Raw genomic sequence first — 12,198 nt, forward strand, 5'->3', positions numbered from 1 at the left:
GAAAACAGGTATCTGGAGTGACACCAATCTGAGTGAGAGGAAGATGGGAGCCAGCTGGCAAAACTCAAGGACAATGGTAGATATCCAGGTTAGAACAGGAGTAAAGGCAGAAAGAGGGCAACATGGCTGGTGCAGATTTTTAAGGAGAAAAGGTTTGCTGTGATGGAGAACAATGGAATGGAGGAGGCAATGACCATCCAAGAGAAGCTTGTTCCTCCTCAGTACCTGGGGAGTAGAGAGGTGGGAAACTGAGCAGCTTCTGTAGGGAGGACTGCATGAGAAGAGAGCTCCTGTCTTGGGATAGTCAGAATTGCATTAAGGCTAATAGGTGGAAATAATGTTCAGGAAGAGGTCAAGATCAAGAAAATTTCTAAATGCCATATTAGAAAGGATTTTCCTATTATGTATGGTAAAGTCAAATGCTGAAACACACAAGTTTTTAAATATTTATAGCTTTGCCAGGCACTGGTGACTCACACCTGTAATCCTAACTACTCAGGAGGCAGAGATCAAGAGAATCATGGTTCAAAGCCAGCCCAGGCAAATTGTTTGCAAGACCCTATCTCAAAAATACCCAACACAAAACAGGGCTGGCAGAATGGTTCAAGTGGTAGAGCACCTGCCTAGCAAGCATAAGGCCCTGAGTTCAAATTCCACTACCACAAAAAATTTATTTTTTTCCTATAGCCTCACCCATATCTTCAATAGAATGTACTTCTCACTCGTGTAAATTCCAGTTAGTGGTGTTGAGGAGTCATTCAGGTACTTGGCTGACAAAAGCTCAGCCATCTTCAACACATGACTTCCAAAGTCATACTGGGTGATGGCATCCAGTGACCAAATAAAAGAGATGAGAATCCACACAGGAGGTGTTTTGGAGGCAGGTCTCAAAGTGGTTCCATCAGCTATAATTCAATCATCAGGCTCCGCAGTCCAAGTTTGATGGGGAAAATATTGTCTAACTAGCTGTATGTTGGAGAGAGGGAAATGGGTTTAGTGAGTAGCTAGCAGTCCATGCCTTAATTTGAGGGGAGTCAGTAGAAGGAATAGTCTATGCCCAGACTCTTATCCTGCCAAGTGAAGGATTTGGCTTCAAGCCTTAGCTGGTATTGAGGATCTGGAGCTGGGACTGGAGATTCAGAGAGAGAACAATATCCTTTGCAGCCTGGAACAGGGCCAGAGGGTTGTGCACAAACTCAGCAGTGATGAGGGAGGTGGACCTTTCCAATAAGTAGGCCACAAGCTTCTAAGTGATTAATCTCAAATGATGGACAGAGGATAGGTAGTCATGGATTTGAAGGGTCTTGACCCATTGTCTCCTAAAGGGTAGAGACATACTGAAGCCACAGCCAGAAATGTTTTGACAACCAACTGTCCCCTCCCCCATATACTCACATCAAAACCCTTTCTCCTTTGTACTTTCACAGTTGCCCTTGATAATCTGTTAAACCCAGAGTCTAAATCAGTGTGTATAAAAAACTGGTTGCCTTCTGTTCATGGTCAAGGAGAGCCTAGTCTTCATTCAGACTCCCCCAGCAGAAGAGAAATATATTTCATCCTTTTATGTAGTTTAAAAAGCAGGGGCGGGGCGGAGGGGGGACAAGACAGTTGTGTTGTGTTTCCAGAAGTGCATCCTAGCACTTCTCTATGGGGGCCAGTTTTTAACAGAAATCAAGGCAGAGCGGAAATCTACAGAGATGGGAACCTCTCAAGCAAGGCCCCAAAGCCAGGGAGGATCAGCCTTGACTAGGCAAAACTAGCTGGATAGGCAGGTATCTTGCAAAGGAAATAAGGCCATCAACTGCTAGGACACTTCTCTAGTGTATAGAGCTCTGACTGATGGAGGTCTCCCACAATGCCAAGTTTGGCAGCTATCTGGATAAAACAAGGGAAGATGCCACCTCCACATTTACAAACCCATTGCCATGTACAATGCATTTATCTGGAATGAAGCTACTGCAGAGGTAGATGGGGTAGAATCCAGGAGGCAATTCAGGCACATGTGATAGCTTATTCTGCTTAAAGCAGAGGGTATGTAGTCTCCAAATGCCTAAGGCAGGCGCCAAGAGAAACCAAACAGTGCAGATGGCCATTGCAAAATCAAGCAATTCAAGAAGGCAGAGGACCTCGGTATCTCATATCAGCTGTTAAAGAAGGGGCCCTAAGGCCTTCCTGGAATTGTGACTACAGAGCTAAGTCATTCATTACAGGTCCAGGGTCACAATCCAGAACTGTAAGACACAGCTTATGACCAACCCCATCACCCTCCAGAGGTGGGTGCAATGAGCACTGCTGGCCAAGCATGCTGCCTGAGGCCATCACTCATGACCTCAGAATATATAGCTTATCAAGACCCAAAAACCTAGGGAGCCTTGTAGCAGTTGCCTGCCAACTGGAAGAAAGGCCTGTTCCCTCTCTGCCTCTTCCATCTGGTGGGGACTCAGGAAAGCACTATGTACAGCCCAGTTCTCTAAGTGTTCTTCTACAATGGTACCAGCAAGAGCAAGGAAGTCAGGACCATCAGTCCTAGAAGTTGCTATGGTTTTAATATGTTTTGTTCCCTCTGAAACTCATGTTGCAATTTGATTGCCATTGTGGTGGTGTTGGGAAGTGAGGCCTTTAAAAGGTGATTAAGTCATTAAAAGGAATTAATGCCTGTGTCTTGGGGGTGGGTTTTTTCTCTTGAGAGCAGGCTGTTATAAAGTGAGGATACTCCTGTTCTCTCTCCTCTCAATGTTCCCTCTTGTTCTTCCATTTTTCCACCATGCTATGATGCAGCACAAAACACTCCTGGGTGCCACCACCATGCTCTTGAATTTCTTAGTCTCCAGAACCATGTACCAAAATAAACTTCTATTCTTTATAAATCACCCAGTTTTAGGTATTCTGTTATAGCAACAGAAAGTGGACTAGGAAGTTGTAAAAAGAGTGTTAGAAATGGTTCTGGGAAAGCAAGGAGACAGTACTTGGAGTCCTCATTTAAGGAAGCAGATCTCTCCAATGTAAGACCCTTAGGGTACAAGGGGTTCAAGAAGGCAGAGGACAAACCTCTTTAAGAATTGTCTGGCTCTTTAAGGTAGAAAATTGGGCTTCTAGTCTCAACTCTGCTACTATTTGGCCTATCATTTCTTCCTGGGTCTATTTCCTGCTCTGTAAAAATGAAGGTGGGTGACATCCAACTTCCTTCCAGGTCAGGTATCTTACCATTCCAAGTGAACCAACTTTTGGCTACCCATTTGCCAAACATTTGTCTGCTTGCTCACAGATTCCCACATTTCCCCTATTCTGCTTTACATGGCACAAGGCTCATGCCTGCAAACTACATTTTCTAGTCCTCTTTGTCACCTGGCTTCAGAAAGGTCTGGTAGCAGTTTAGAGGCAGAAAGGAGGGGGAAATAAGGATATTTCTTCAATTCTCTTGGCTTCAGGAGGTAACTAAAGTAGTGACTGTGTCTCCATAGTTACAGCCCCCACCCCCACCATCATCCTGTTTGCCTTTTAAGCTCTTCAAACACTTTTGTAAGGAGTTCCCTGTGCTAACCCCAACCCCTGTTGAACTACCAAGCAAGTGCCATTTTCCTGACCAGACTCTGACTAATTCAACCAGGTTGTTAATTACTTGTAGTCAGTTTTCAATCCCACTGCTATACAGCCCACATGGTGTGCAGTCTCATTTGCAACCTTGATTTAATATCCACAAAAAGAAAAACATGAACTGTCAAACATTGAGCACAACCCTGGCTAAATCCAAATCTCTGCCCACTCCCACCCCACCCTCACACACTGTATGGCTGAACACAGCTGGAGAGAAAATACACACCTTGCTATCCAGTTCAGACATGACCACTATTCTAAAGTGGGCCTTTCATGCTGCCCAGCAATCATCCTGCAATTCCCTGTCCCATTCACTCTACTGCTCTTCTAGGAATTGTTCCATTACCCATCCTCTCTACACCAGCCCCTAATGCCAGCTCACTCTCAGCTGATAAACTTGCTTTCTGCCTCATTGAGCAATTAGAAACATTCAGAAGATAACAAGTTCTCACCTTCATATCTCTCTACCTACGTGCCTCTCTCCACACAGGCACAGGGTGAACTGTCTACACAGCAGACAAAGAACAATCCCTAGATCTATTTCTTATGCATGGTATTCATTTCTTCTCATCTACTTAGAAGCATTATTCCAACACTTCTGTCATCTGCATTAGCAAATGTTCTTCCTTTTCTACTGAATCTTTCCTGTCAGCCTACAAACCTGCCATTCTTTCTCCCAATTAAAAATTATCTCTTGGTGGGGCACTGGTGGCTCATGAATGTAATCTTAGCTACTCGGAGGCAGAGATCAGGAGGACTACGGTTCAAAGCCAACCTAGGGAAATAGTTTTTGCAAGACCCTATCTCAAAAATACTCAGCACAAAATGGGGCTGATAGTGTGGCACAAGTGGTAGAGCACTTGCCTAGCAAACATGAGGCCCTGAATTCAAACTCCAGTACCACCAAAAAAAAAAAAAAAAAAACTCTCTTGGTTCTCCTTTCCCCTCTAGCCACTGCCCCACTTCTCTTCTAAGCTTTCAGCCAGCTCCACAAGAGAGTTTCTCTCTCTTTCTTCCTCTCCCTCTTCTCTTCTATCCCTTACCCTCTTCCCCCCCGCCAGGTTTTTCTTGTGTCCTCTCTGATCAGGCATTTGCCTCCACCACTCCACCAAAATTGCTCTTGTCAAAGTCATCAGTAACTTCTCATTGCTAAATCCAATGGTCAATGCCAACCCTCATCTTACCTTCATCTCAGCATCTGACACAGCAGGTTCCTTTTTCTTTTCTGCCAACACTTCATCAAGTCTCATGACTTTAAACTCTATCTTTATTTCACTTGGTACTCACATTTCTACCACCAATCTGGACCTCTCCTCTGAGCTCCAGATTCATATATCCAATTATTCAATGTCTCCACTTAGATGTCTAATGAGCATATCAAACTTAACAAACCCAAAACCAAGCACCAGATATTTCCACCCCCTCTCAGTAAAAGAATGGTAACTCCATTCTTCCATTGCCAGGTCAAAATCCTTGGACTACCTTTTCTCTTTGGATGGGGATGGATTCATCAGGGTCCTATTGATTCTCTTCAGATTATATCCAGAAACTGAGTACTACAATCGTAATCTGTGTCCCACTCATCTCATCTGAGGCCAAAATTATTCTAGCAGTCTCCTATCTGGTTCCTACCATTACCCTTACCCCCTTCATTCTATTCTTTTTTTTTTTTTTTTCTGTACTGAAGCTTAAACTCAGGGCCTTGTTCTTGCTAGACAAGTGCTCTACCACTCCTAGCTACCCTGCACACAGTCCTTTTGCTTTTTTTTTTTTTAAATGGGTTTGAACTCAGAGCTTCAAGTTTATAAAGAAGGTGCTCTACCACTTGAGCCACACCTCCAGTCCATTTTGCTCTGGTTATTTTGGAGATGGAGACTCAAGAACTATTCTCCCAGGCTGGCATGGAACCATGATCATCCTGATCTCAGCCTTCCAAGTAGCTAAAATTACAGGCATGAGCCACTGGTGCTTGGCTCCTCTTCATTCTATTCTTAACCAAACAGACCCTTTAACACAGCAATCAAACCACATCATTCCTTAATTCACCACAAGTAAAAGCTAAAAATGTTATAAAGTCTACAAGCTCCAGTATTCTGGCCCTATTACCTCTGACTTCATCTTTCCCTCATTTGTTCTGTTTCAACTACATTGGACTTTGGCCCCCTTGACCACTCACTCCAAGGATACTCCTGCTTCAGGGCCTTTGCATTTGTAATTCCTTCTGCCTAGAATGACTTTTTTTCTTAAACCCTCCTCCTTCCTTCACATTGTTACTAAAATGTTACCTTCAGGCCATCCCTGACCACTCTATTGAAACTGCAAACCCTCCCGGCATCCTCTGTCATGCTCTCTATGTTTTCTCCTCAATAGTAATGTCCATCTAATAAACTATATTTTTACTAATGTATTGTTATTATTGTCTTTCTTTCCTCTGTAAGTGTAAACTACATTTGACCAGGGTATTGATTTGTTTTGTCTTTCCTATTTTCCCAGAATTCTAAACAGTGTCTGGGCACTTAGTAGATACTCAATGACTATGGTTGAATGAATGAACGAAGCCACAAAAAACTTCCTTGCATCTACCCTATTTTTGAACTTGTTAATGAAGTCAAAAATGTCCTTCTTGTTCCCAGTACCACACACACACACACACACACACACACACATGTCCTTATTGTTAAGTCAGGTCAAGTTGGGTTTTCTGTTTCCTCAGACTTTTGCAGAAGTTAGTCTAATGCCCATGTGTTACTTACCTTGTTCAGTCCTCACAACTCAAAATTAGGGATATGGCATAGAAAGTAACACTGTAACTGGTGTCATAAAGGAACAGTGTATGGTGCTACAAAAACATACAGATAAGAGAGTGTCAATGAGGGCCTCCAGATCCGAAAGGTGAAGGGAGAGCAAGGCAGAGGAAACAGCCTAAGATAAGGTCCTAAGGAGGGAATGAGCTTGCTGATGCCTTGGAAAGACAGAGGGAGGTAAGTGTGTGCCTGAGTACAATGAATAGTGTCATCTTCTCAGGGGTTCTGGTGGTTCCTGGGATCTCCCAAAGATGGTGGGCATCTGACTCACTATTGGAACCTGCTCTGTTCTCAGTGCTTTATGTCAGAAATCCTAACTCTGACCACTTTTCTTTGGGCTCTTATAATCCAGAAAAATGGTCACTGCAAGCTACTCTGCCTGGGAACTACTGGGATGGCTTCAGAACACAACACTGGGGACCAAAACAGGATCACAGCAAGGAGGGTTTTGCAGAAGATGGGCTTTGTGTGGCTATGGGCTTCACCTGGGAGGGTTGGGGGTGGGGCTGGTGCAACACCAAGAAAGAACAGTGGCCATTAGCCACTGATGGCAGTCTCCTTCTGTAGCCCTCTCCAACCCTCAAATGGCCTAGATCTAGGTCTAGCAGGTTGCTGCTAGAAATCTGGCTCTGGCTGGAGGAAGAAGTTAAGAAGGCTGAGGGTTAGGGAGACAGAGCAGTGTTTATCCAGGAAAAGAAGTCAGACGTAGGCAGCGGATGCCCCTGCCAGCTCCTCCCAGAAGGACTGGGCTGGGGGAGCAAGCAGGAGAGGAAACTACTCCCCTAGAGCTTTGCACGCCTCCGAGCCAGAGCCAGAACCAGGACCCAGTGGCCACCCACAGGTAAGGCCAGCGCTCTGGGTGCACAACGGAGCTGGTCATGGTCCCAGACTCTCAGGCAGAAACAGACGGTGGAAATGTCAGTCCCCCTGACTCGGTGCAAGGGTGCGGTGAGTGCACAGCTGAGGAGCTTTCCCAGTCGCTCCTGGGGGTGGCGGGAATCAATGCTGCCTTTGTGCTGCCTTGGTTTCTTAGGAAGAAAAAGAGTGGACAGTAGGAGGCGCGAGCCAACTACCTGGCCCCGCCAGGCAGACACGAGCTGTGCTAGGGCTGAGAGGCCCGGGAGCCCTCAGGGCTGAAGGGAGCGGGTGGTTTTCTGTGCTCCATTGAGAGGAGCATCTCCTTGCACCAGCCGTGGTCGTTTTCAGGTCAGGAGTCTGGCGTGTCTCCTGGCCGCCAGGAGCAGAAGCGAGTCCCTTTCTGGACAGGAGCAACTTGAGAAGGCCAGGAGGGACTTGAGGGAGGAGCCAAAGGAGGCAGGTGGGGCTGAGAACCAGGAGCAGCCGGGGCAGCCTGGGCCCTGGAGGGAACCTCGAGGAGCGCCGGGCCAGATCTTAAAAGAGACCTCAGATCTTCGGAATTGGCAGGGGAGAAGGGAGGAGCCCACACAGGACCCCTCCCTCCCCCACCCTGGGCAAGGGCCGAGAGCTCGGAGCGGGATTCAGGATCTGGGTCCATGTGTGTAACCACAGACCTTTTGGTTACGCCAGTGTTACTGTTTCTCCTGGTAGTAAACCCTTAGTGTTCTGGTGGGTGTTGAGCCTTCTAACTCTGAGGTGAGTGAGGCATCCTCAGTAGTAACGGGAGGTCTGCATACTTGGGTGTCGGAGGCCTGCATCTGAAAATGTAACTGGCCCTGTGCTCCATTCTCTCCAGCCCCCGAGACTTCGCCGCCTCTTTCTTTTCCTGCTCAAATAGAGGTCTTGCACCCCACGAGTCGGGGACAAGAGCACGCTGGTGTTTGCGCCCCATGAGTCTAAGGACAAGGGCGGCGGTGGACCGGAAGGTGTTTGCTTGCAGCATCACGGAGCTCAGGATCTTCTTATCTCCTCTCAGCCCAGCTCCGTCCAGCCCTCCCAACGGAGTCGCAGGATTTGGACCCTCTCGGTCCCGTGGAACTTCATTACCCCCACCCACTGCATGTGGCTCCTGGAGAAAGCCGGCTACAGGGTGGGGACCACGGAGCCCGGGTCCCGATGGGCGCCCTCCAACATGTTCCCTAAGCGCCGCGCCCCCCACCCGCCGACGCGCGCGTACCCCAACGTCCTCACCCCGGACCGCATCCCGCAGTTCTTCATCCCGCCTCGGCTCCCTGACACAGGAGGCGCTGAGCCCCCGAGTTGGCGCGAAATAGGAGGACGCGGCATCACCGCGGCCTGCTCGCTGCCACACCTGGCGGGTCGCGAGGGCTGGGCCTTCCTCCCCGAGAGCCCGCACACGCGCCGCCGCGAGTCCCTGTTCCACTCGCCTCTACCCGGCCTGGCTGGAGGCCTCCCCCCGGCGCAGTCTCGGCTGCACGTCTCTGCCCCGGACCTGCGCCTATGCCGAGCCCCCGACAGCGACACGGCGTCGTCGCCTGACCCGTCGCCCTTAAGCTCCCCGAGGCCTGGTTCGCCCAGGCCGCACTCGCTGTCCCCGGAGGAGCCCAGATCCACAGGCAGGGGCCCGTACGCGCCGCGCCGCGCAGGGCCCCCCACCCCGCCGCTCTTCCACCTCGACTTCCTCTGCTGCCAGCTGCGGCCCACCAAGGAGAGCGTGCTGCGCCTCGGGCCCCGCGGCGGGCAGCTGCGGCTCTCCGCAGCCTACCAGGCGGGGCCAGGGCGGCTGCGGCTTCGCCTGGTGAGCGCCGAGGGCCTGCCCAGGTCACCGCCCAGCCCAGGGAGCGGCGGCGGCGGCTGCTGCGTGGTGCTAAGACTGCAGCCCCGCGTCCGGCCACGAGCCCAGCGCAGCCGAGTGGTCAAGTGCAGCGCCAACCCCATCTTCAATGAGGACTTCTTCTTCGATGGGCTCTGCCCGCCAGACCTAGCCGCCCGCAGTCTGAGGGCCAAGGTGCTGGACAGGGGTGCAGGCCTACGCAGGGACGTGGTGCTGGGGGAGTGCGAGACACCCCTTATTGCCCTGTTGCCCCCCTTGGGTGGAGGGCTAGGCCCAGGGTCCTCCCTGGCCCCCTCCCATCTCAGCCTGTAGACTGACACTGCAGCTTCCTCAGGAGGACTCCAGTGGGTCAGCAGTCCTCATTATTGCTATCTGCCCATCGTGTATTTATTTTTATTAATAAAATGCCCATTTGTCTGTAGCTGGATCTCTCCCATTGTCAGCACCCTACACCGTGGGGTTTGCAGCCTACTCTTTTTCCCTCTGTCCAGGCCATACACAGGATGGAAGAAATTCAGATTGTCCCAGCTGCAGCAGACTTTAAGCAGTGGTTCTTAAACTTAGAGGAGCATCAAAATAACCAGGTATCACAAATCCTAGAAAAGCTTGTTAAGTATGCAAAATCCTAGGCTCATCCCCAAAAGATGCTACTTTAGGAGGTCTGGGTTGTGTAAATCCTAGGGTCCCTGTCCTAAAAAACTCCGTGACAGAAACCAGCATAAGCCACCTTCCCCTGGAGGTTCCCTTGTACAGAGGAAATAAGTCCTTCTGTCCCTATCTACCCCTTATGCCCACATCTGTCCTGAAGACAAATGAAATTTTTGCTGGGTGCCAGTGGCTCACACCTATAATCCCAGCTACTTGGGAGACAGAGATCAGGAGATTTGCAGGTCAAAAAAAGCCAACCTGGGCAAATAGTTCAGGAGACCCTATCTAAAAAATACCCAACACAAAAAAGGGCTGGTGTAGTGCCTCAAATGGTAGAGTGCCTGCCTAGCAGGTGTGAGACCCTGAGTTCAAACACTAGTATTGCAACAAAAAAAAAAAAAAGAAAGAAAGAAATTTTTGAGCCTCAGACTAACACAGTTCCCTTTAACCTTCCTGCCTATTCCTTCCACGCCTGTGCTGCCTGGGGTCAAGGCTGGAGCCAAGAACCAAAGCAGCACTTCCATTTCCAAAGACTGAGATATAATGTCCCAAGATTGGAAATCTGGGACATTACAAATAGGGGAGGTGGGTGGTACCTGAGTGTGAGAACTATTCTTGGGGATGTCATAACAGGCATCTGACCAGGAGAAGGAGGGAGTGAAAGACAGAGAAATAAATGTGGGTCAGATTGTGTTTACCTCTTACCTGGATGTCCTTGACGTCAGCAGTGGCCTTCTCTCTACCTCCACCTACCTGGGAACTTGTTCCTCTTGGCTCAGGCCAGGCTTGCAGGAGGAAGGAGGGAAGACATTGAGCCAATTTAGCTTCTTCCTCCTCCCCTTTGGACACTTTCTTAATTCCCATGGTGCCAGCTGTGCCCTGCACCAGGGCTAAGCCTGATGGATTCCAACAAAACCTCAGCAACTCTATAACAACAAGTATACACACACACACATACACACACTCACACACTCCATTCAGATGACTTCCAGGCTTCCTTGTCCTTTGGCCCAGTAGGTCCCCACCACCATGCCCTTACTCCAGGTGTCCACCAGGTGGTAGTATTAACCAAATAATCACAAGTGCTAACAGCTACACATAGATTATCCTCACAGAAGGAACAGTTCCAACAACTTGTCAAGTCCAGCAACTGCCATAAGGGTGCACATAATATCGTTATCCAATGTGACTTTGAACCTTACACAGCTAGCAAAAAGTAGAACTAGGACTTGAAAGAAAGTCTGGCTCCAAACTCAGGGCTCCTAATCACCTCACTATAATTATCTCCAACTGCCAAGTACTGCCTCCCTTCAGGTCACTCTGAAAGGGTCCTCCCTCCCCAAGGTGATATCTCTTCAGTCATTTCACATGGTAGTTGGAATCTGTACATGGTGGAATCCAGGAGGTCCACTCACAGATCTAGTTCTAGCTCTACTACTGTACTGCATTTGCACTTCCTCCCATAACAACCGTTAGTGAATAGCTGGATTTGAAAGTAACCGGAAAGAAACCGAAGAGGTCATATTACCTTCATTCATGCATTCCTTCAACATATACTTAGGGAGGGTCTCTGAGGTTCCAGGCATTGCATACAGCCGTGATCAAAACATAGGGATCAGACAAATTACAAAATGACCAAGGAAGATGTAAAGAATGTTACTTGGTGATAGGATATAGAGAAAAAGAAAGAAAATGGGAGGGAGGGAAGGAGGAAGGGAAGGAAGAAGGGAGGGAGGGAGGAAGGAAGGAAAGAAGGAAGGAAGGAAATAGAAAGAAGGGTTAGATAAAGAGGAAGGGAAGATTATAGGAATGGAAAAGGAAGGGAGGGAATGAAAAATGAAACATGAAACACTTTTTTTTTTTCCTACTGTAGTACTTTGTACCAGGTCCTGTACTTTATCCACAGTCTTATCTCAGTCATCACAATCACTCAGTAAAATAAGTATGATTATTCTTGTTTCACAAGGGAGGAAAGAGATCAGAGAAGTTAAGCAAACTCCCCTGGAGATCAGTCTTGGCTACAGAGAAGGTTTCTAATTAAGGCTCTACTCAAATACCCCTTAACCCCAGCCCAGAGGCTCAAGGGAGGCTGTGAGGTGGAAAGTCCTCTCTGGAGCAATTCTCTCAGCATTTACACCCCATCCGTCCCTGTGATGGGGGCCGCACAGTCCCTGGAGGAGCATCCTGGCTAGCTAAAGCCACAGAAACATACCCTGGGAGCAAATGAGTCCTGAGAAGCCCTCCTATGTGCAGACTGCTCAGGCCCCAAAGCACCTCCGCCAACAACAGTGAGGACCACTGGTATTGCCCCTTTTGACTGATGTGATCTCTGAGGGTTGTGTGTGCCTCAAGACCCACAGCTGATGCCCAGCAGACCACACACTCCTACAAGTCTTTCTACTCCAAAACTCAGAATTCCTGATTTTCAGGCAGCCACCA

At 48.6% G+C, this 12,198-nt stretch overlaps 1 protein-coding gene across 1 annotated transcript; it reads left to right on the forward strand.

Moving 5' to 3' along the window:
* Window positions 1-8,115: 8,115 nt before the first annotated feature.
* Window positions 8,116-9,523, forward strand: C2cd4d (C2 calcium dependent domain containing 4D). Its single transcript, XM_020179844.2, has one exon. The coding sequence runs from the start codon at window positions 8,377-8,379 to the stop codon at window positions 9,421-9,423; it is 1,047 nt and encodes a 348-aa protein (XP_020035433.2). The 5' UTR covers window positions 8,116-8,376; the 3' UTR covers window positions 9,424-9,523.
* The last annotated feature ends 2,675 nt before the right edge of the window (window positions 9,524-12,198 follow it).

This window comes from Castor canadensis, chromosome 11, assembly GCF_047511655.1.
Source record: "Castor canadensis chromosome 11, mCasCan1.hap1v2, whole genome shotgun sequence".
In the NCBI taxonomy this organism is placed as follows: Eukaryota; Metazoa; Chordata; class Mammalia; order Rodentia; family Castoridae; genus Castor; species Castor canadensis.

Bases quoted from the DNA above. Each gene is read 5' to 3' on its own strand.
- C2cd4d (XM_020179844.2), top strand. From the start codon at position 8,377: ATGTGGCTCCTGGAGAAAGCCGGCTACAGGGTGGGGACCACGGAGCCC.